The sequence below is a fragment of the Coturnix japonica genome, chromosome 3 (genome assembly GCF_054131305.1).
Source record: "Coturnix japonica strain WE chromosome 3, WE-NBRP24, whole genome shotgun sequence".
NCBI classification, from domain to species: domain Eukaryota; kingdom Metazoa; phylum Chordata; class Aves; order Galliformes; family Phasianidae; genus Coturnix; species Coturnix japonica.
In genome coordinates, this window is record NC_140665.1 from 87,612,884 (window position 1) to 87,636,462 (window position 23,579).

Genomic DNA, 23,579 nt, shown 5'->3' on the forward strand with positions numbered 1-23,579 from the left:
GGACATAAGCCTGTGCACAGCTCAGAAAGACAACATGTCCTGCATTGCATCAAAAGAGAACCATGGTTAGCAATCAAGGGAAGTGATCCTGCCCTTCTGCTCTGTGCTGGCGATGCCTCACCTGGAGTACAGTGTCCAGATGTGGAATCCTCACAGGAGAGACATGGACCTGTTGGAGTGCATCCAGAGGAGGGCCAAATAAATAATGCAAGGGATGGCTGACAGAGCCGGGGCTGGAAGGCTAGGATGGATTATGGTATTTGACTTTATGATTTCTCTGTCTTTGAATTAGGAAGTTGTATAAGCAAATACAATATTAAATTTAGAACTATGAAATGTTTTATAAACATCCAATTTATTTCTAGTGATATTAGCAAGTGCTAACAGTAAAACATCAAGATGCATGTAAAGCTGTAGATCAGGAATTAACATTTGATTAACAGGGCTTCATATCATTTACTATGTTCCTGAAACAGTTGTTTGGTGATAATGATTACTGTATTTTTCTCCTCCTTTGTACATTAGAAATTTTAGTTTTGGGTCATTAATCTCTAAGTATAGGTTCTCAACACATATTGCCCCCTATTTAGTGCAGGATAATTGTTTGAAGCTTCAATATGAAAGGAATAATTACATCAGGATTAAGAAAACACTGATTATTAATACCTTTGTGTAATTCAGTGACAATCTATAGAACTGTACATTTATGCTTCTAGTTATGGCTAAGATGTTACAAGTGGGCTTGCATTGATTGCATTACACATCCTCTAGCCTCCAGAAGTTTTTCTGATTTCCTGCATGATGTAATTACCACTGAATAAATGTAAGCTGGAGGAAAAAAAAATGCAGTTAATGGAATTGAAATAGGAAGACTTTTAAATGAAGTTACAATAGGGTTAGCAACCACTCTTCCTCACTTTCTGATGATTTCAGTAAATTGTTAAGTATATCTTAAAATGTCTAATAAAAGGGATAACTTTTTTTTTTTTTTTGTTGTTCTCATTTTCTGAACTCTTTGTCTGTGATAGACCCAGGATACATGGGTGTTAAGAGAAAAGGATCCAAACTGGTGTTTCTGACTGAGCAAGGGAGGCCTATGATTTATGAACAGGCTGCTATTTTCAGTTACTTTCTTCTTTCTTTTTTTTTCTTTACATTCTGTAAAGGCAGAAAAAGGACTTTTGGTCCATATTTAAGGTACCAGAAAGTACATACAACACTCAGTCTACTTGGCTGGGTAATTACTCATCTCTTTTTAAAACAGTCATATTATTTTTGATGCTTTAAAGACATTGAAGCTAATGAGAAAACATTAACTGGTCTAGCCCTAAGATATATTGAATGTTCATAATACAAAATGGAGAAAACTAATGTTGAAACTGCAATTTTAGTAATGCTTCACTTAACTAAGAACTGCATTTCATAAGGTGTATACTTAAAAAAAAAAAAAAAAAAAGGTTCCCAAACTTTTTAGTGATTGCTAGATCTTATCATTATTTCTCCCTTCAGTCTAATACACCAATAGATTCTGATAGCTCCCCTTAAAAATTAAAACATTAATTCAAAATATAGATGCGACTAAGAATTTGAACACAATTTTAATAACTCTTGGGTTCTTTTTGTAGCTTGAGAACCTACAGTTTTATTTATCAGTGGTTTTGAAGCTGCTGCTTATCAGTAATTACACTGTACTAAGTTATTCTTCAAATCAGAATCTGAGTTTCTAAAGTCTGATTTTCAGTGAGTGAGGGAGTACCTTATGATATAAGGCCTGCTTCCAAACATTCTGTGTTCAAATTTATAAAGGAACACCTGGCTAAAAAAAATTGAGAATGGAGAAATTAGGCAATCTGAGTATTTCACTTTCTTTGTAGATTTTTTCAGAATTTTATCCTGTTTTATTTTGAACAGTTTGTATTACTTGAGTCCCCAAAGTCTTGCTTTATTCATGTACTTAACGGCATAGTCTATGTGAAAAATCACCGTGTAGTCTAGAGTGTTCTACTCCCAACAGTGAAAATAGTCAACAGGAGGTAGGCTGCTTAGCACAAACCAAGATGCCATTGTGATTTTTCAGGATTTAACCACTGGGTCTTATCTACTTAGCCAAGTAATATCTTTTTCTCAACTGCTGTTTCTTTCATTCTACCTGACAGCCCTAAGGATTACTTAGCGTGTAAAAGACACTTCAGGCAGCTGTTTTGCCAGACTGTTTATTCTTTCGCTCATAAGAGCATAGATGGAGCCGACTCAGAAGGTGGAAATTGCCCACTGTGTCCATTATATTCTGTTTGATGGAAGCAAACTTTACGACTATTTGAAGAAAGCAAGAATTCTGCACAATTCTGAAGTAATGTAGCAAGAAGGAATACTACCTTCTACTGAAATACTGGGAATCCATTTCTGAACTAAGAAGAAGCTTTTACAGTCAACATTGAAAACAAATATTTTTTACAGCTAAATGGAAAAGTAGACTGAAAATTCTGTATTGTCATGCTCAAGGGGCATAATCATTGGCATGAAATCCATGTTGAGACTGGTTGCTGCTGGTGTATCCAGGGTATAAGTAATGGGCTCACTACTATATGCCATCTTCCTTAATGGCTTAGATAATGAGACAGAGCATACCTTAAGCAGATTTGTGAATGACAAAAAGAATTGTGAAGAGTGGTAGATGCACTAGATGGTTGTGCAGCCTTTTAGACAGCACAATCTGGAGAAGTGGGCTGACATGCCAAGGAGGGGGAAATGTCAAGTCTTATATGTAGGAGGCATTATTGGTGCCCAAAGCACCAATAAGGGCTGAAGAGTTCCAAACAAAACTGTGAGCAGCAAATGTTCCAGAAAACTCTTGTAGTGATAACTTTCTGGTTCAGATATTGGACAGATGTACTGGAGGTGAAATGCTACTGTACCCAGTTCTCACTGATATGTTAGGAGGTTGTTAAAGACATTTAGACTGGAGGCAGCATGGGCTGCAGCAACCATGCCCCCCTTCCACTGAAAGGGCAGAGAAAGTCTGAGACTGCTTCATTAGACTGAATGTGTGCAAATTTATGGAGCTGGCTGATGTGGTTATTGAAAAGTTGTGACGGTCAGGTGAAGTTCCAGGGACTGGACAAAAGTGAAACATCAATCTCATTTATAAAAAAGGGAAAAGGGAAGACCTGGAGAACTACAAGCGTCACCTCTGTGCCTGGTAAGATCGTGGAAGAGATCGTCTTGGAAGAAGTTGAGAGTTAATGCACATGAGGGATGAGCAGAATCTTAGCCAGCCAGCACAGTGCAGCTTCACCAAGGGAAGGTTGTGCCTGACCAATCTGATGGCCTCCTGTGATGAAGCAGTGACACTGGTGGACAAAGGCAACTGATATCATCTACCTAGACATCTGCAAGGCTTTTGACATGGTCCCCCATCTCATCCTCATCTTTAAATTGGAAAGATATGGATTTGAAGTGTGGAATATTCAGTGGATAAGGAATTAGTTGGAAGGTCACAGCCATAGGGTTGTGCGAAATGGCACTATACCTCCAGATGAAGGCTGGTAATGAGTCATATCTCCCAGGAACCAAGGATCTGTCTTGGGACTGGTACTCCTTAACATCTTTATCCATGACATAGATGATGGGATCAAGTGCATCTTCAGGAATTTTGCTGATGACACCAAACTGTGTGTTGATCAGTTCTTCCTGATGAAAGAAGATGAGACTAAGATTAAATTATTAGGGTTTTGTGGACCATTTATGCTAGAATGCTTTCTTTTTTACAAGAGGAAACTTGTTACCTTGGTTTCAGATTAAGATAATTCCCAGGATTTTTAAAGGGCCGTTAAATCAGTGCTAATCATCTGAACACGGATGTTGTGCATACCTGTGGCACTAAAATATGAGGAAGATATTGAAGGCTGAAGTAAGCCTTTGACATTTTGACAAGTTGAAGTACAGGGATATCACTCTCCAATTACTGTCATGGCAAAATATAGCAAAAGAGACTCAGCATAGGGAGGCTGGTGTAATTTTTTGCCTATTGATAACAAACAAGACAATGAACAGGGAACAGGGGCTGTTGTCAGTCCATAATGTTTTGCTGTGCCACTCCTTCAACCAAGATCCTTAGGGTGACTGGTGCATCTGTGCAATGGCACGCACTAAGAATGCTGTAGGAAGTCATGGCATGTTTTCCATTAGCACTCATGCTAGTGAACCTTCTTTCAGCTGGAGAAGCACCAGTTCACCACTGGCAGGATGTTGCTTACTACCAGCTGTGTTTTGTAGGCTTGCTATTTAGCTAGGCTTGTTGATTTGGATAACACTATTGCAAAGTACATTTTGTAAATTGTTAACATTTTTTGCACAGATTTTTAACATCAATTCTGAGTAAACTTGTCAAATTCTCTTATGGATTAGTATCCTGGGTCGCTTGTTCCTGCAAAAGATGAAGATGGCAACTACTTACTTCAAAAACATGCAATGTTTTAATTTGCCTTTTTTACACTTTTTCTAATACTTCAATTTTAGATTTCTCTCTTTCCCTGTTATTGCTGTTGATTTCTCTTGTTGGCCTTCTTTTTCTTCTGTTATTATTTTGTTATAAATATTCTGTAAGTATATAAGTATTCTGTACTTCTCAGAATACCAAAATCTTGTCATGCCAAGAAAACTTCTCTGTCTTTCCACACTCATACTTTTATTTTCCTGTCTTCCTTCACAAACGCTTGTATCTTGTCCTGCAAAACTTACTTTTATACTTGCATAAAACCATGAAAATTTTGGTAGTTTAAGAGCATATACTTTTTCCCAGTCCTAGCCTTTCATATTCTTCAAACATAAATGACACAAGGTTATTCAGTCTGTCCTATCATCAAAATACTTGTGGGTACATTGATGTATCTCACTAATGCTTCCACTATGAAATAGCATTGGGATAATTTGGCAGTAGTTCTGTTAAGGTACTGACATGACTTTATGGTACTGCTGATATTTTTACCAAAACCACTTTAAGGGAGCTAACTGGAAAAACTGGAACTCACTTTATCCCTACCTGTCAGGAAATGACTATGCCTGTATTATTTCCAATTGTTCAGTGCTTTAAAACAGAGATCATCAGAGGCAAATGTCTCACTAAGTTAATTTTTATATTTCATTTTTTTGGTCTGTTTTGTGGCAGTGGGGAAAAAAGTAGAACACACAAGCAATATACATGGCTATTACACTTGTTAAGAACTATAAATAAATAAATAAATAAATAAAAATTAAAAAAAATAAAAAAAACCTCAAAGAAGATCATATTCTCATTCCTTATTTGCTTGAATATGAGTATTATGCAATATTTGAGTATGCAGTATTTTTGATCATGACTTGCTTCAGGTGAATGTGCTTTTGAAATTAATTTCCACAGGTTTCTAGAGCAATAGCACAGTCTCTTGGTCAATGAAATGGCATCTACATAGACAGGCTGTCTTTATGCTGAATACTGCTGAGTACTTTTGTACTGACACACTGCAAGCTCTTTTTCATCAAGTCTTTGCTATTCTGGCTTTCCTAGGAATCGCTAAGAGCCTAACTTTTCTACTATTGTCTTAAAGAATACAATTTATTTGTGTGTGAGAGAGACATTGTTTTAAAAGAAAAGACAAAAATGAAAATAAAACAGCTATAAGTGCATTTAATTATCCTGTGGTTTTTATGATATCTAAAGACTGAAAATGCTTCCTCTGAATGTTGTTATTTCACTCATTCAAATGTGAAAGGAAAATAACAAAGATAGGTTGACTCTTTCACAAGTAGCAAGAATGCAGATAGGATTAAGTTCTGAGGGATTTGACATTTTCTCTTTTTGTAGCTTTTGTTTTTTCTTCTCACATCTGAATCTCAAAATGCTAAAGTCTCATACTTAGAGGAGTGGTAAGATCTGCCATTTGAAGAGAAGCTTATTATAAATAAAGTTCAGAATCAGGTATTTACAAAACAGTTTGAACATGGATTTGGCTTCTCGTTGGGATACAGTTGTGATCTGTGTTCTGTGATTAAGCCAAACCTAACATAAACATAGAAAGAAGCACATTAATTTCACTGCTTATTTATCTACATTTGCACAGAGTTGATTTTCATAAGTGGCATTTATTCCTCCTTTGTCATGGAATCATAGAATGGCTTGGCTCGGACGTTTTGGGTTTCTGTGATACTTTAGAATATTCTTTTGACTCCTCAGAATGACAGGATCTCTGGCTTGGGATGCAGTTTTCTGAAACAAAATACTTCTGAGAATCAGGCTCTTCTCCAGTCCTTTATCAACATGATGTTTCATATTTCTATTAAAGTTTTCAAATTGTTTCTCTTTGCTGAAGTGATTCAAGTTCATTCAATACAAAGCTATTACTCTAATATAATGAATTAATTCTGATGTAGAAATGTTATTCCTTGAAACTTGCTTGTAAATTCTGAACTCATCTTTCTGCTTGTTTTCTCAATTTATTTGCATTATGTATCTATGTCTATACTGTACTATAAAATATACCTATACTATATCTTTCTATCTGTTTAAAGTGTATCCCTATATTAAAGTTATATAGTGTATATGTATGAGTGGTACTCTGAAAGTAATGCCTCTTATTATACTATGTTGGCATATAATGTTAGTTGGATGTTGATGGTATGGCAGTGGAGGTTGAATCTTACTGCCACTGTTCCATCAAATTTTGTTGCTGATGGCAATAGAGGGCAGTCTGATAAAGTGGTGTTTGACGTGGAAGTGCATATGAAGCAAAGATGTGTCACTGACATCCCTCCATGAAGAAGAAATGGCACTCATTCACATTCACTGATGCTTTCTGAATGTTTATGGAAACCAAACAGTGGGTGTGAGCACAGTGAGGTGGTGGATGGTGTGTTTCAGTAATGGTGACTGTGGGTCACCTCTGCTGATGTAGATTTGTATGAGTGCAGCATGCATGCTCTTGTTCATTTACAGCAACAGTGCATATCTAATGATGGTAACCCTGTTTAAAAACAGTGTTTTGTAGCTGAGAATTTGCTATTTCCAATAGTATTTTTGTACTCTTCATGCTGTATTGCTTGCAGGGCCAGCTGGGTGCTTGCCCATGTGATTCTGGCTAAAGCATGAGCTAACTCAGCCATCTCTTCCTGGTCTGTAGCAATGCACAAGTGGTCCTGTGTCTCAGCTGTGGCAGTGAAGGTTCTGCCTGCAGTGTCAGCCATGCATTGTGCCATTTCATTGTGTCCTGCGGGGCAAGGATCAGCAAGGATCAGTGAATGACAGCTGACACTAGAGGGACTAGGAATAAAAAGCAAATACTGGAATTTGCTATACTTTTTTTTTTTTTTTTTTTTTTTGGTAAATAATCTGTAAAAAGCCTTAAAATATTCAACTATAATCAAACAATTCCCTTCAGCTGCTCCTGTTGTTAGGATTAGTGGCATAATTTTATATTTTCCAGTAATTTTTTTCTGCTTTTATACATGTGTTCTGATTCTATAGTTTTATTTGGTAGAGCACTCTTGCTGCTGGAAATCATGTTGTTCCATGATTTAGGTATAAACAGACTATTCCTCTTACATTTTTCATGGCATAGATATGCAGACAGCTTATAAATGAGAGTTTTCTCCACTTTTTAATAGAAGTTCTCTAGGTACTACAGCATGAATTTCTATCTAAAGGGTTGGTTCTGGGGACTTTCTCATTTTCCTACCTAGCTCTCATCTTTCTTGGACATTCTCTGCCAGTTTCATTACTTTTCAGAAGGGGTTATAAATCTGATGCAGTTTTCGTGCTGTGTAGCCTTTGGTTTTTTTCCTCTGTAATGTCCCTAAGTTCTGTATTTTGTCCTAAATTTTAGTAAACAAATCACTGAATCACTGTTTTCTCGTTGATGTTATCCCTTATATTCAACATTTCAACCAGTTTGGTATACTTTTGTTGCTTTGTCTGCTAAATATGAAAAGTTTTAAAGAGTTACTGTTCTCCACAGTTCCATTTGAGAACTGGAGATAAGGAAGAGGGTAAACATATTGTTAAGTATTTGGACAAAACACAGAACTTAACTGTCTCATTACTTTTAAGGCTAGCGGCTAAATGCATGACTGACAGGATTCTTGGTTCCAGTCACTGGGTTTATTTGTGCTACTGGCCAGTAAAAACAATAACTGCAGTTGAAAGAAAAAGTTTTTCATTGGACTTTCTTTAATACTTAGGAATTCTCCAAATCCTTATGATTACTCCTAACCTAAATCTTGATATGTTCTATATTTCTAGAAGCCAACATAGTACTGGGAAGTTATGAATAAAGGTGATTTTTTATTTATTTATTTTTTTCTGTATCATAATTGGCAGTAGGGTGATTAAACCACATCTTACCACCTTAAATTTAGAAAGAGACTAGAAGCATTTACACCACCAGAAGCATTTACATCACCTTATTCAGAAATTAAGCAGTTAGGTGTATCTTTGCTTAGCTAGGTAAATAACTTGTTTATCTCCTTGAGAGTAGGAACACACTAAAGAGGGATCTGGATAGTCCGGATCAATGGGCTGATGCTATTTTTAGGAGCTCTGACCAAATGTCATGTTCTGCGCTTCGGCTACAACAATCTCAGGAAATGTAATGGGCTTTGGGCAGAATGGATGGAAGACTGCATGGAAGAAAATAATTGGAGGCTGTTAGTTGATAGCTGGCTGAATATGAGTCAGCAGTGTGCCCAGGTCCTCAAGAAAGCCAATGGCACCCAGCTTGTCTCAGAAATAGCATAGTCAGCAAAAGCAGAGAAGTGATCATCCCCCTGTACAAGATCATACAGGGGAATAATGCCCTGATGAGGCTGTGTTCAGTTTTGAGCCCCTTGCTACAAGAAAGACATTGAGGCCCTGGAAGAACCACAAAGCTGTGAAGGGTCTGAAGCATACATAAGTCTAACAAGGAGTGGCTGAGGGAACTGGGATTTTTCAGTCTGGAGAAGGGGAGGCTTGGAGGAGAACGGATAATTCTCTACAGCTGCCTGAAAGAAAGTTGTAACATTCTGAGTCCTGGCCTCTTTTCCCAGGTAACTGTGATAGAGTGAAGTGTAACAGCCTTAAGTTCCACCAGTGGAGATTTCAAGTTGAATATTATGAAAGCTTTCCAAATGAGCAGTGATTGGAATAGGCAGCCCAGGGAGGTGATGCGAGTCACTGTCTCTTAAAGATGTTGAAAATGAGGTCAAATGTGGTTTATAGGGCCTGATGGTGTGATGGGTTGTCAGATGATCTTAGAAGACTATGATTTTAAGATTAGCTGTTCTTGGCAGAACAGGTCAACATAGTTAAATGGAAGGAAAGAATGTGATGGTAGAGCTTTAAAAATAAGGAGTGTGGTAGAGCTGCAACAGAGTTAAGGAGGAGGAAGACCAAATGAATCTGACAATATGCAGTCTAGAATAAGAAAAGAGAGTGAGTCACTTTGAATTATACTCCTAATTGTATATTATAAGAAAATATGGTCTTCATTTACCTTTTAATATTTCAACAGGAACATTTGTTTATTAGCTGACATCCTGCTATGGTAGGCTGAATGGTACTTCTAATAGTAATGATGAAATTTATCTTTCTTAAATACTATTCAAAAATTATTTTCTTTTCACCTTTCTGATCTGTTGCTAAATGATTTAGTTTGAACTGTGAATGTTATGCTTTGTTTTCTTAGCTAGTAAAAATGTGCTGCAAGAATAGGAAGATCTTTATATTCTTAGGCTATTTAACTCTGTGGTACTATCCACTTGTGAGAAAAGTAAGGCTTAGTAATAAGCAAGTAAATTCTTTGAAGATATAATCTAGATCAAAATAAAATTAGACAGTTTTTAATAGTTTGTGCCTTTGCTGTTTTATGGAAGAGAAGTTATATTCTAGCATATTCAACTGAGTGATACTATTATTTAGTATTGACTAGAATTTTTATTTTTAATCAGTTAATTTTTGTTCCATGTGACATTCTGAGAGTTCATTCTCCAAATATGTATGATAGGATTCAAATATTTGTGTCTCATATTTTCAGGGGTGTATGAAGATGACAATAATCAATCATACCTAATTAGCTGGTGACACACTGTGCTTGCAGTAATTAAACAAGACATTATGGCTTTACTTTCTAATGATTAAGATCACAGAGATTGAGAGCCAGCTGTTAATCACTTTTCTTGCACAGCTAATGTCATTAACAGAAAATCCCAATAATCTGCCCCTAAGGTAATTTTTAACAGAGCTTTTCTTGTGGACAGTATGTGATTTAAACAGCAGAGTAGATTTTATTTTCAATATCTTTTCAAACTGGTTCTATTTTGAGCTAACGTTCTTACTTGTAGGTTTCCGCATGCTACACATATTTAGGAGAAATTCTGCTAGAAGTTACTGTAATATCACTGTTAAAATCTACTGTCAGCTACTAAGACTAATATAATTTTTCCAACTATATGTAGTGATATGTAAATCCATAATATTGTCATTAATAAATGCAGACATTAAAAAAAGAAGACTTTATGAAAAGGTTTAATTTTCAAGATGGATATTTCAGATACAAGTGTGCTTTTAGGAAAAATGTACTCAACTATTTACTCTTGACCTTTTTTATTTCAAATTCTGACTCTTATTTTATATACCTGTTAAGTACCTTGCATTGCAAAGTTACAATATATTGTAATTCAATAACTTTATCCTTAATTGACCTACCTAGGATCACTGATATCCATAAGATATATTCCATTGGCTTTTGAGTGTATGTAAATCAATGCTTCAAAATGGATTATCAAGAATTTGTGATCTCCATTAATTAGGAGCAGTGCTTGTTGTCAGTATGAAACTATGATATGGTGTTAGAGCTCTAATAAAAATGCATAGTGTCATAAATGAAATGCTTAAGAGGATTTTTAAAAAGTGAGGCAAGAATAAATATCCTTGCTAGGTATTTGTAGAGCCTATTGAATGTGAGTTTTTTCTTTTGCTTTTATTTTTTGTATGTTTGGCTTGAAGTTGATTTATTTGAAGTAGGAGCTGAAAACAAATGCATATGTTTCAAATACCTCTTAAAAATTAGGCTGTACTAATTTACTATCTGTAAAGTTAGTTTGCTTGTTTATTATTTGAGATAGAAAGGTTTTTTTGGTGAAATTAAAAGTAATTTACTTTCAAAAATTAACATTAATAGTTGCTTTCTAACTGGAAAGAAATCCAGATTTAGTTTTTTCTTCATTTTTTTTTTCTTTCAGTTAAAATATTTATATTCAAACTGCTGTAAGATATGTGTCTTCCAATTTACATGGAAGCTGATGGGCTGGACTACTGGTGCAGACAGAAATTTCTTGTGCAAGGGGTCCTCAGAGCTGTCAGCATAGAAGTCACAGCTACAAGTCTTGTGCTGGTTTGTAAGGGAAATGAAAGCAGCTGGTGATGAGCTACTTGCATTGGTGCTCATGGAGGGGGAAATGAGGCTTTTGGACCCTTCCCAAAGCACAGTGTGGAAGGTACCTTCACCACAGTCCTGACCTTTGGCCTCAAATTGGATGAACAAGTGTCTGGCAGCAACTCTGAGCCATACCTCTGAGATATAATGTCTACCACCTGCTGTGCTTGGAAACTGGATAGTTGTGTCAGTCAGAAATTTAGAGATCTGATCAACAGCAAGCTGAACTCATGTCTACAGTGCGTCCAAACAGGCAGAAAGGCCAACTGGCCAACTGTGACCTGGGGTGCATCAATCACAGCACCTCCATCCAGTCAAGGGAAGGGACTGTATTGCAATGTACTGTCTCAACTTGAGTATTGTGTGCAATTGGGCAATGTTGTACATAAAGGACATAAAACTATTGATTACCTTTGAACATTTTCTCCCACTTTTCAATTACTAGTATGAAAAGCCTCACAAATACTACTCTATCCATCTGAGAAACAAATGACCATAACGAAGTCAATAGTTACTGTAGAAAACCTAGTATGTCTCAACAAAACTTTTATGCTCTGCCTATTTTTTTACAAGGTTTTTCAAAATAAAATTTAAAGTGGGGAAGATGAGTGTTTTATGTCAGTTAGACCAAAGTTTTGCCCTAGAGATGATGCCTATCTTGAAGCGAGATTCACAGTTCTGAGATTTAGGTGGTAGATAAAGTATACAAAAAGAATTAGGGTATTTTGAGGAGGGTCCCAAAACACTACTGCCAGCAGGGACTGCTTTAAAGTAGATACGTGCTGGCTAGGGACATGCCTGATGAAGATAAGAATAAAACTGATAAAAGCATTCATCTGCATTAATCTCCCTCTTGAGAATGTTTTTATCTTCTGTGTAGTATTGAGAGGTTTGGGACTTACTTAAGTAAGAAAGTTTCGGTAACTTTTCTTTCAAGAAATGCAATAGCGACTTTCTTAAAAGTTCGTGTGACAATTGTACTACTATTCTTTTTACCTCTTCCCCCCTCCATGTTAATGTGCACACATGGACGCAGGTATGCAGACTCATGCATCTTCTCTTGAGGACAGTGTCTAGAAACCCTATCTGAAGTATGGAAATCAACATTTACTTTCCTATTCTGTTCAAATGTTTTAATTTATATTCCCCTATAGAACATCTGCTATGTATGTACCTAAGAGTAAGTATAATTGCTGTGCTTTCAGTTTCCACTAAATATAAGGGAAGCTTTGACACTTGATTATCCAAAGAGCTATGCTGTATCTGAATTTAAGTGCCTTAAGTTTAAACTGACTTCACAGAGTGAAAGCTTTTTACTAATGATCACTGCAGAGTTTTCCCCTAATTTTATAGAAAAATGAAAATATTATTATAAAGATAATGTTCCATGTTTGATTTTAAATTCCTTTGTTTGAAAGTATACAGGGTACAAGGCACATTTCTTCTTTAATTCCATTACTCTGTTCTTTTATGAAATCTATTTAATAAAATTTGTAGGCTTGATTTAGAACAGTCCTTTGAAAACAAATCTTGCAACTAAACTTTAAATTATGTATGAGTGTTTGTCAGTTGCATAGAGGTGCAGCGATGTGATGATATTGTTATACACCTCATAAATTAATAAATATTATTCTTAAATATGATAATACATTTCAAAACAGGTGTGTTGCTTTTCCACTTCTGTGAAATTACTGCAATGCTATGAAATTGCACCAGTCTCCTTTCTTAACAAATAGCTTTAAATGGTGCTACTTCCCCAGTTTTTCTTTAAGAAAATAGCTAACTGAAAAGTAATGGGAAATTTGCAGATAAGTGAACATACCAAAGATTGAAATCGATTTTGTTTGCTCTCATGGAGAAAAACTTTGAGACCAAAATATTTGACTGTTATGAGAGTTTACTAGTCCAGTGTTAATTTCAGCAATGCACATCCAGCTTGGCCTGAGCAAACTGAAGTCCTTTGACACCAGTATTTGTGATTAGAGTATGTATATTTGCGTGTTTTATGAGATGAAAACCTAGTTTTGAGTTGTAATAGAATTCTTTATCATAAAAACAACATTTGTGATAGATCCTTGACACAGTGGAAGGGAAACCTCTGAGTCCGAAACAATATTGCACTTCTTTATTGAACAGAAAAATGCATTCACATAGATTTATACGTACATTGTCTATCTGCTTATAGTGCAGTTTCAGAGCAGTTCATACATTTGAAGACAAAAAGAACATACTTCAACAGTGATACCTCTCTGTGAAAAAGTACAAGGAAGTATGATTTCTTTTTGTGTTTTAATGCTTACTTCAAATACAATTTAGCCTGCTTTTTACAGCATAGAAGAGGCTTTGTATGTCTAATCCATTTGGAGCCTGAATAGCAGACCAGTTTTCCACTTTGTTTATACAACGTTTATTTATGTGCCTTTTGTGCATCAAATGGGATACAAGTTATTAATTATCAATGAGAAATATTAATATTTTTAATTTTTTGTTTCTGTATCTTGCTTTTACAGACTAAAACTGGTATTGCTTTGTTGTATGATGAAGTATCTGAAAATGCTTATGACATCCGACTGAAGCTCACAAAAGAGGTATTAGCAATTCAAAAACAAGATGTCGTCTGTGTTAGTGGAAGTGATCGCAGTGCAAATGTAAGTGCTTCTATATCTCTGTGCTTTCGACTGCACTTTAACGTTTTCCACAGTGATCAATTCATGGTATTGGAGCACAAGAGAATTTATTGAGTAATAGAAGTATGTAATGTGTCACATGGCTGCAATATATTGTGTCTGTGCATCTAAGTGTATATCATTGTGCCAATGGTATTTAAATGCCTTGTGTTTAAACTTTCATTCATGTAAATGGATTTGAAATTCTGTCTTGCCCAGTCTGGCTAATTCTTGAATGAATCATCACAGGCTGACTGTATCTGAGGAAAAGTTGTATCAAACTTGTGTTTGTATTTATCGTCACTCATTGACCATTCATAAAAAGAAAGGGAAGGAATGGTTAATCCAAATCTTCACTTAGAAGTATCAAGATTTGTGTTGATTCCTATTTAATACACTTTACTTCTGTGTTTTGTGGATGCCCTAAATAGTGTTTCATATGGAAGACAGGACAGGAAGACAGGCTCTGAAAGGGTTAGTTCAATGCAGGCTATCTTTCTCAAACTTTAATGCATAGAAATTAAGTCATAACTTAATATTTGCTTTTTCCATATTATACCTAATCAAATAAAAATCTTTTTGAAAATTAGCATTTCAAATAAAGGCCAGTTAAGATAAGCACTGTGTGTTTTACAGTATATGAATTACTTGGGAGCTCAAAAGCAGAATTTGAAATCGGGCTGAAATATCTGGTAGTTCTTTAGTGATATTTTTGGTAACTCTGAAGTTTCAAATTTACAGCTACACATGCTAAATTCAGAAGAGATAAATGCTTTATATTTCAAGTGGCTCAAGAAAATAATTTTCATCTCTCCTATGTATGATTCAAAATATTAATGGAAAACTCTAACTTGAAAGTCAATCCCATAGCAGGCACAATCATTTTTTCTTACTGATTTATTCTCCTTTCTAAACTTATTATTTCTTAGTTACTTGTAGTTAATATTTATTTGGACATGACCATTTATCATAATAGTGCCTCTGCAGCAAAAGTAGAAGTAAAGTGCTTGTCTTCTTTCTGGTGTGATCTTGAACATGTAGGAAGAATGCAGAAAAGTTACCCTAAAACCAAAATATTTCTCCTTAAGTGAGTTATATACATGAATAAATTGAAGAAGAAAGCTCTTTATGTACTTATGTTAATACATTTTTTCACCTGCCAGTATTGTGAGACAACCATTCATGGGAGGCATTTGACATATTTGCTTCCACTCCTTCTTTTGCTTATAGATTCATTGACCTTGAAGATTATTGAGGACAGGGTTTGCAGATGCTTGACTGCTGGCTCTATGCATTTCTGAATGCTGAGGGTTGGCAAAGGTGTCGGTTATCACAGGTGCTACCTTGGTGGTTTGGACTTTCAGCAGTGCAGATTATTCCAAAGGATGTTACACTGTGTGTACAGATAAAAGGCTATCTCTGTAGAATACCCATCTTTTACTGGTGTAATCTTGGTCTTTTCTTTTTTTTGCCATCTCACTTTCATTTAGGTACTATCTGTATGCACAGAGAAAACTTTATCTTTGATGAGCAATTGTAGGGCTTGTGTTTTATCATTTTACTTGGAAGTAGAGTATTGAGAGAGTGAGGAATATGCTTTCTGGAATTCCAGACATGTATAGAAGAAAATAGTGTAAAGACAGCTGATTACACTTACAGAGAGGAATCAATTATCAATTAAATGAGTGCCACAATAAGATCTATTTTCAGTTAAAGGAGAAACAGAGAGGCATTCCTTTTTTATACTTCTCATAATATGATATTTCTGAATAGTATGATTTTTTAATAACTTTTTTGTCATTTAATGTGTAAAAATTAATTTCCTACATATTCATGGTACCTCATTTCCCCTTCCTTACTACTCTGTCTATCCTTTTCCTGTTTTGACCTCACAGTATTATTAATCTCTTCCTTTCATAAGCATTGTTTTCTTTTAATTTGCATTTTGTTTTTGTCTCTTTTTTTTCTGCTCTAATTCCACTTGCAAAGTTAAAAAAAAAAATGTATAAAATAAATAATTGCATCTGGCTTTTTACTGCAACTAGTCCCTCTCACAGAGCTAAATTGCCTCCGACTCGATCAGTGGTCAGGCAGGTTTTCAGTAGGAAGAGAAGTCTTCAAAAAGTTATGTGTGGAAAAAGGATTAGAATGATAGAAACCTTTGTGTTTTACGTTTCCCAGCTTTGTAAGTCCTCTCTTAGCTAGAATTGGGCAGAGTGAAGTAGTGTAGACGAATAAGATCTCTTCAAGCTGAACCATTCCATTCCATCAGGGAGTAAAACTTGATTTTTTATTTTTAATTAAAAAACTAGAATGCATTAGGTGCTGTTTCAATTCCCAGTTAACTGCTATGACTCTTTTCCATTATAACTTGGATGCTAATAAGGGCACAGGAAAAAAAAAAAAAAAAAGTTATTTTAGCAAGGCTTTGGAGAAAAGGCATTAAGGTCTTAAAAAATAAACTTTAGCCACGTTGTGTTTCTGTCTAGGTAACTACTATTACTACTCTGTTTGCCCAGCGTCTGTTCTGCTACTACTAGTATGCTTATACATCCAAAATAATTTTAAAATTGCTTCTAAAATCAGCTAATATTTAAATTTTTATCTATATTTTGAAACATCCAGTGGATGATTAAAGGAATACTCTTCCTTTTGAAACTAAGATCATTTGTATAGAGAAAATGCATTATTTAACTATTTGTTATTTGTTTTCATGTGTTGTAAAGCTGACCTAGATATCTGCAAGATAACAATCAAGCTATTTCTTAGGACTTTTTATTATGAAAGATCATAAGCTTCTGTTGCTGTCATTTTAAGAAGAGTGTTAAGAGTTAGTATCACAAAATAAATTCTAAGTGTAATGGCACAGGGATTCAAAGCAATCTGTGGATGTGCCTGAAAAATAGTATCCGCTTGAGATGTGGAAAGAGTCCAGCCAGTAAGTTAACATACCAGCAAGACAGAAGGAAAGGCAACACAACACTGATGTTACTACAGTTGTGTCCTTTATTAAAATTTCAGTTAATCTATTGTACATGGGGACATGGCAGACTGTAAGTACCATTAAGTTGCTATCGTATACATTGTGAGGATTAGATCAGCAGTTTAAAGTCTTCAGGTGCTAGAAGAAAAAAATATGACTACAATTGAACGTGAGCATTTCCAGTTATGGTATGTTAGATATTGTTGGATGCCAACTCTGCTGTTCATCTTTATTATATCATCAACCAACATATTTCATATTGCACAAAATGAAGGTAAATGAAATCAATTCAAATAAAGAACAACTGTTAATTCCTGTTATAGGAAGTAGGGAAAATGAAGCATAAACATATCTTACCATTGGTTTCAGTATATGTTATTAGTAGCTCTGAAAATCCAGACTTTTATTATCATCTGTATTGTCATCTGTATATATATCATCTGTATATGTCAGTCACAGAGTTATTTGGATTGGAGGAGCCTCTCAAGGTCATCTGATTCAACCCACTGTTCAGTGCAGGTTTGCAGGTTTAACTACTCAGGTAAGTTACTGAGGGCTTTGTCTATTCTAGTGCAGATGGAATGTCCACCACCTCTCTGGGCAATCTCTTTTAATGCATAACCATTTTTGCTGTGATATTCTTTACAATCATGCTCAACTGGAATTTTTTATAGCTTCAAATAGGGATGTGCCTCTCATCTGTTTGTTGTGCATCTCTGAAAGCAATCTGATTCTGTTTTCTATATAATCCTTCTTTAGGTTGGCAGGCTTTGAAACTCAAATGAGTGACTTCATTTTACTCCAAGACTTTGATCTACAGTAATAGAAACAGTTATAATAAGATAAACTGATAAAAATATCTTATTATACTATATTTATTAAGAATTCTCAGCAACCGTCTCATATCTCAGCTAGCATGTGAAAAGATTTGCTTCATCTCCATACAAAACTCGAGGTAACATGAGCCAGCTGAGAAAGCCAACATCATCCTGGCCTCGACAAAAATGTGGCCTGCTGATTAGGGAAGGAATTGTACCGCTATTCTTCAACTCAGGGTCTTCTGTGATTATATACTTTGTTTAATCCACGAGTTCCTTCAAGACTAGGGTGAATGCTATCAAACCCTGGTGATTTGGTACTGCTATTTAGTCACTTTGCTTCTAAAATGATTACAAATTCAGGTCCATACATCCTTTATACTACAATGAATGCTGGAGGAACTTTTCTTGTCTCTTTTACACAAAGCCCTAATGAAAAGTGTTATTTTATCTTCCCTTCCTCTGAGTATACCTTTTAAATCTTGATCATAAATCAGCCCTGTGATTTCTCTGGCAGACCTCTTGCTCCTGGTAGATTTGAAGATTTATTATTAATTGTAATTCTTTTTGTGAGCTTTTGAATTTCTCCTTTCTGGTGCAGCATGTGCACATTTACTTTATTTATATTCCTGACTTTGTTTGAAGATGATGTCCACCACTCTTTTCATCTAATAACCTTTCAGACTCCTGCTTAGACATGTTGTTTCCCTTTTTGCTTAGTTAAGCCTTTCTAATAAGTGCTATTCAGTAGCTCTCTGCTTCTAATGTGGAAACCTTAAGAACTCCTCATGCTGCCTCTGAAATTTTAATTTTCTAAGCTGCGCCCCTTTATTTTACCTTCCAGCAAGCTTCCTAACTTTTGAACTCTTCCCTTTTAGGGATCACCACAGCATAAATATCGAATAATAAGTGCATAGCAGTTGCCATTACAGAGTAGTTTTTCAACTGTGGAAGTTTTCACTATGCTACTAAAGAGTAGGGCAAGTATTTAGTCCAGTCTTGTGAGGCTCCATGGAACAGTAACTGATAGAGACCTGCTTTTTGTTATCATGCTATGTGCTCACAAGATTTGATCTGAAACTAAGCAAAGTCTGTTATCAGTGTTATATTTCATATTCCTGTTGCCTCTCTTCATGTCACTGTTATCCTAGTCACTAATTCAAACTCTTAAATCCATGAAAATTTTAGTAGTTGGCTTATTAGTTTTGAGTCCTAAGCACACTTTAGCACAGTGTGTTCACTGTGCTGGTTATCTAGCCTATTTTACTTTTCTTACTATTTTTCTTATTTTTACTTTTCTTTTACATCTCTTCCTTGAGAGGGTCTTTTTCACTGCAAGAATGTTTACATTTATTTTACATTCCTAAAATGAAACTGAAATCATGCACAAGATTCCCTTCCTCCCTGAATTAAAATAAACCTCATAAACCTCATTCTGGCAAGGTGGTGTTAAGGGGGGAAAAAATAAACAAAAACAAATTATTTGTGAACTTCACTCAATTAATGTTTGTCTGACTTAGTGAAATCATAAAATACGTAATCAAGAGATGTAATTATAAAAGTGATATCATACATATATGAACTCTGGTATAAAGAATAGCAAAAAAAAAAAAAAAAAAAAAGTAATTTTACACATTCAGAATCTGCCATTACAGATCTTGTAAGATATAATTATATGTACTATTGTTCAGTATGTTGCAAAAAAGTTCTTGTAAACTCAGTAATTATTGTCAGTGGATGAACTGGCACTATTGTGTTGTCAGTCACCATGATTTGCACATAAATGAAACATCAGATTCAGTGTACTATTAACCGTAAGATAGGCTGCTATAGAAAAATATCAATAAACATTTATCTTCTTTATGCACTTAAACATGAAATACAAGAAAATAAGGCAGACGATCACAAAAAGTCTTTTAGCATATGCTGCAAAAATAGCTTATGACTGAAGGTAATGATTAGAAGACATCAGTATTTGTGATGGAGATACGAGAATAAATATCATGTGCAAGCTTAATAGCAGCTAAAGAAGATAAATCAGCTATGAAAACATGCATCTCAAATCTCTTAATAGTTTTCTCATGAAAAAATTTGTCGAAATAAAGCAAAAGTAAGTGAAAATATCTCTTTAGGAAGAATATCACATCAGTGGTAGAAAAATATATTAAAACTCTGCATGTAGAGTTCATTGAACAGCTATACTCTCTGTGTTAAGGAATTAATTAATTGCCTATAAATCAGTGTTGAATGATACTTCATAACAGAACTTGATCATATAAATTCCAGGGCACCACTGTAAATTATTGTTTTTTTTATTTTTTTTTTACGTAGATAGCACTTTGAAGCATCTTATGTGCCTATTCAAATATTGTGTTTTCACCTAAATTTATTATTTTCTGCAATTTTTTAAAGCACAGAACTGTTACACTTCATAGACAACCAGTTGGTGGCTTGGGCTTAAGCATAAAGGTATGAAAAATATCTGTCTTCTTTTAATTTTCAGTTTGAATAGTTCACTTCAGCCTTGATTGTCATCTCACTATTAATATACGTCTTTTACAGGGTGGTGCTGAGCACAAAGTGCCTGTCGTCATATCAAAAATGTTTAAAGACCAAGCAGGTAAAATATATATTTCTGTTATTTAAATGTATAGCACTATAATACACATGATTTCTTTTTAATATCAAATGTTCTGTAGACTCAAAATTAAAACGTATTTATGACTCATTCCAGCATCACAGTGTCTTTAAGACTTTATTTAAATGTTCAACTTATTCTTTGTGTTGAATTTAAAATCTGTCCATGTCTTCAGGAACTGAGCTCGAAATTTTCCTGGTAAGTAACAGCTTCTGAAAACGTGCATTTTACTGCAGTGAGAAAGATGTGTAGTAGACAAAGCTTTTAACATCATTTCTGAAAACAAAGCTGTGACTTAGGAAATGTATTGATACACTTAAGTTAAATAACCCAGAGGATAAAAGAAATAAGCTGAACATATTTTTTTCCCTACACAGTAATTCACTGTCATATGGTATTGGAAACAGAGGGTGATTTGGAATGGTAATTATGAGCTGAGGGGAGCCCTCATGGTGGCTGCAGCTGCTCACGTGGAACAGAGGGCAGCGCTGAGTTCTGCTCTCTGGTGATAGGGACGGGTCCCAAGGGAATGGTGTGGAGCTGTGTCCCAGGAGATGGGTTGGGCTGAGTGTTAGGAAAAAGTCACAGGGTAGTTGGAAAGGGCTCCCCAGGGCTGTGATCACAGCACTGAGCTACTGGATTTGAAGGAGCATTCTGATGACATAGGGCTTGGATTTTGGGTGGTCCCTTGTGGAACCAGTAGTTGGACTCGATGATCCTGTAGGTCTCTTCCAACTCAAGATTCTGTAATCATGGTCATTACACAATTATATGATTCTAATGCTTTAATTTTGCAGGAAACAATCTGATATTATTTTCTAAAGAGAAAAGTATAAGAGAAAAGAAAAGTATTCTATTCATATTCTTTCTCCCCATATATACATACATACATATATGTATATTTTAATATAAGTATTTATATGAAAATATATATGGAAAAATATCCATGTTCGTTATAAAGAGAGGAAATGTCAAGTGTCAGAGTGCCAATTTTACCTCAAATTTCATTTTGGACTGAGGATCTGTATATTTATAATGGGAATAAATTAATAATGGATTTTCATTATATGAGGTACTAATGGTGGTGAAACTGATTAAGTAGCTTCACTACTTCATCTCAAAGGGATTTTGAGATGTGCAATGAGATGAGTTGCTACTTCAAAAAATATGTTGAATTAAAAAAAAAAAAAAGTCATACAAAATCATTCGAAAATAGAATTTCACTATGAGGGATTTTACTAATTTAGATAAACTTAGGTGAGTAAAATTCTTCCTACTGAAAAAATAAATAAATAAATAAATGTTTTCCTAAAATATCTGGTAACTTGCTACCTTTTGTGAAATTTAATAACTGTTGTATGGCAGCACTGCAAAGTATTTTGGATACAATGCTATTTTATAGTTCAAAAAGTTGGAAGTTTAATAGGATGAAGATGGTGTTTCTTAATTTATACTTGTACAACTTTTAAACTATCTGATGTATTTAGAAATATTTTTTTCCTCCTTAAATTTCCCAGATTCTGCAGCAGTGGTACTATTAAATACTTCACTTACAGTTTTGACTTGCTTAGAGAGCCCTCAGCTGTGATCAGTGTTTGTAACAGAATCACAGAATTATAGAGTTTGGAAGGGGGACCTCTAGACACCATCTATTCTAACCACCCTTCTGAAGCAGGCTCCCACATCCAGATGAATGAATGGATTGCTCTATTTGATTTGACTTTCTTTCATTATGACTGTTTTATAAGACAGAAACTTGCACAGAAACTCAATTTAAGAGCTTAGCTTTATATTTCTGAAGGGTAAGGTAAAGTAGTCCTTCAGTACTGGAGACTGACGTCCCAGTATATTGCTAATCACAATTAAGTCTGTCATGAATTTTCTCCCAGTGTCTATGCTCCTTCACATGATTGAGGAAAAGTGAGTTTTGCTGATGCTGCTTACATACGTCTTTTTCTTGCTGATAAAGTTTTTGTTAATCTTTGAGGGACAGAAGTCCTGTCCCAGACTGAATGAGAAAAAGTAAATGCAAACACATTTAATAATTCTAAATTAGAGTGATATAATTAGCCTAAGGGACATCTTAATCCAATAGAAAATCATTTCCAAAGATAGGATCTTTTTTCCTTCTTGCTCATGTGTCCAGTTGTCCTGTTGACTCAGAATATTAGCTACATTACTAATAATCTCCCAGCATTGGTTTTTTGTTTTTGTTTCTTGGAAAGAGAATATTGATGTTGAAGCTTCTCAGTAAGATTTTACAAAACTGAATCATTCTTTTTATGATTGTTTTCTCTGATGAAATTTAAGATAGAATTGTTTTTCCTTTTTGAATCTAAGATGAGTCAATCATTAGATAATGGTGTTTTGTTAATAGCTTCTAGATATATATTATTCTAGTAAGTGTAATGACTGCAGTAATTTTACAGTCAAAAAAGGGCAGAGTACTATTCTTAGAAAAGCGTAAATGAATATATTGAACTTTGAAAGGAATCAGGTTGCTCAGGCTTACTTGATATACAGTGAACCTGTAAGAAAATTTGTCAGATATGTGAAATATACTTTAATGAAGTCTTATATAAAATATAGTGTAAATTCTACAAGCTTTCCTATGTTTAAAAACTTCTATCTGGTATTTGTTATTCCTATCCGTAATTGCTAAGTAAATCTATGAACTTGCAGAAGGGTAGAGGCTGTAAATATTAACAGGCTGAAATATAGTGTATTCATAAGTGTGTGTGAATTTAGTTGCATACAATACAGGATATTTTAATTGTTAAAGCATTATATTATTATGGTCAAGCAGTTTAATTTCTGTTTTATGTTACAAAGTTATCAAGTTAGCAGTCACTTTTGGCTACCTTGATACAGATTTCCATCTTTGTGAGTGCTGTTGTAATAATCTGACTGCTGCTTGTGATCTCTGCCTGCATCTCATAAAACATGTGAAGTGAGACAAGAATCAATGAAGAAACAGAACAGTGGGTACAGCTCACTGGTGTGTGGTTAAAATAGATAAATCTAATTGAA

The 23,579-nt window shown here is 34.9% G+C and overlaps 1 protein-coding gene across 1 annotated transcript in view; it reads left to right on the plus strand.

Moving 5' to 3' along the window:
- The first annotated feature begins 2,239 nt into the window (after nucleotides 1-2,239).
- Nucleotides 2,240-23,579, plus strand: part of SNTG2 (syntrophin gamma 2) — a 126,212-nt gene continuing 104,872 nt past the window's right edge. Inside the window, exons 1-4 of the mRNA XM_085542617.1 lie at nucleotides 2,240-2,350; nucleotides 13,955-14,092; nucleotides 20,324-20,380; nucleotides 20,474-20,531. Of these exons, the coding sequence (XP_085398743.1) occupies nucleotides 2,240-2,350; nucleotides 13,955-14,092; nucleotides 20,324-20,380; nucleotides 20,474-20,531 (364 nt within the window). The remainder of the gene's footprint in view (nucleotides 2,351-13,954; nucleotides 14,093-20,323; nucleotides 20,381-20,473; nucleotides 20,532-23,579) is intronic.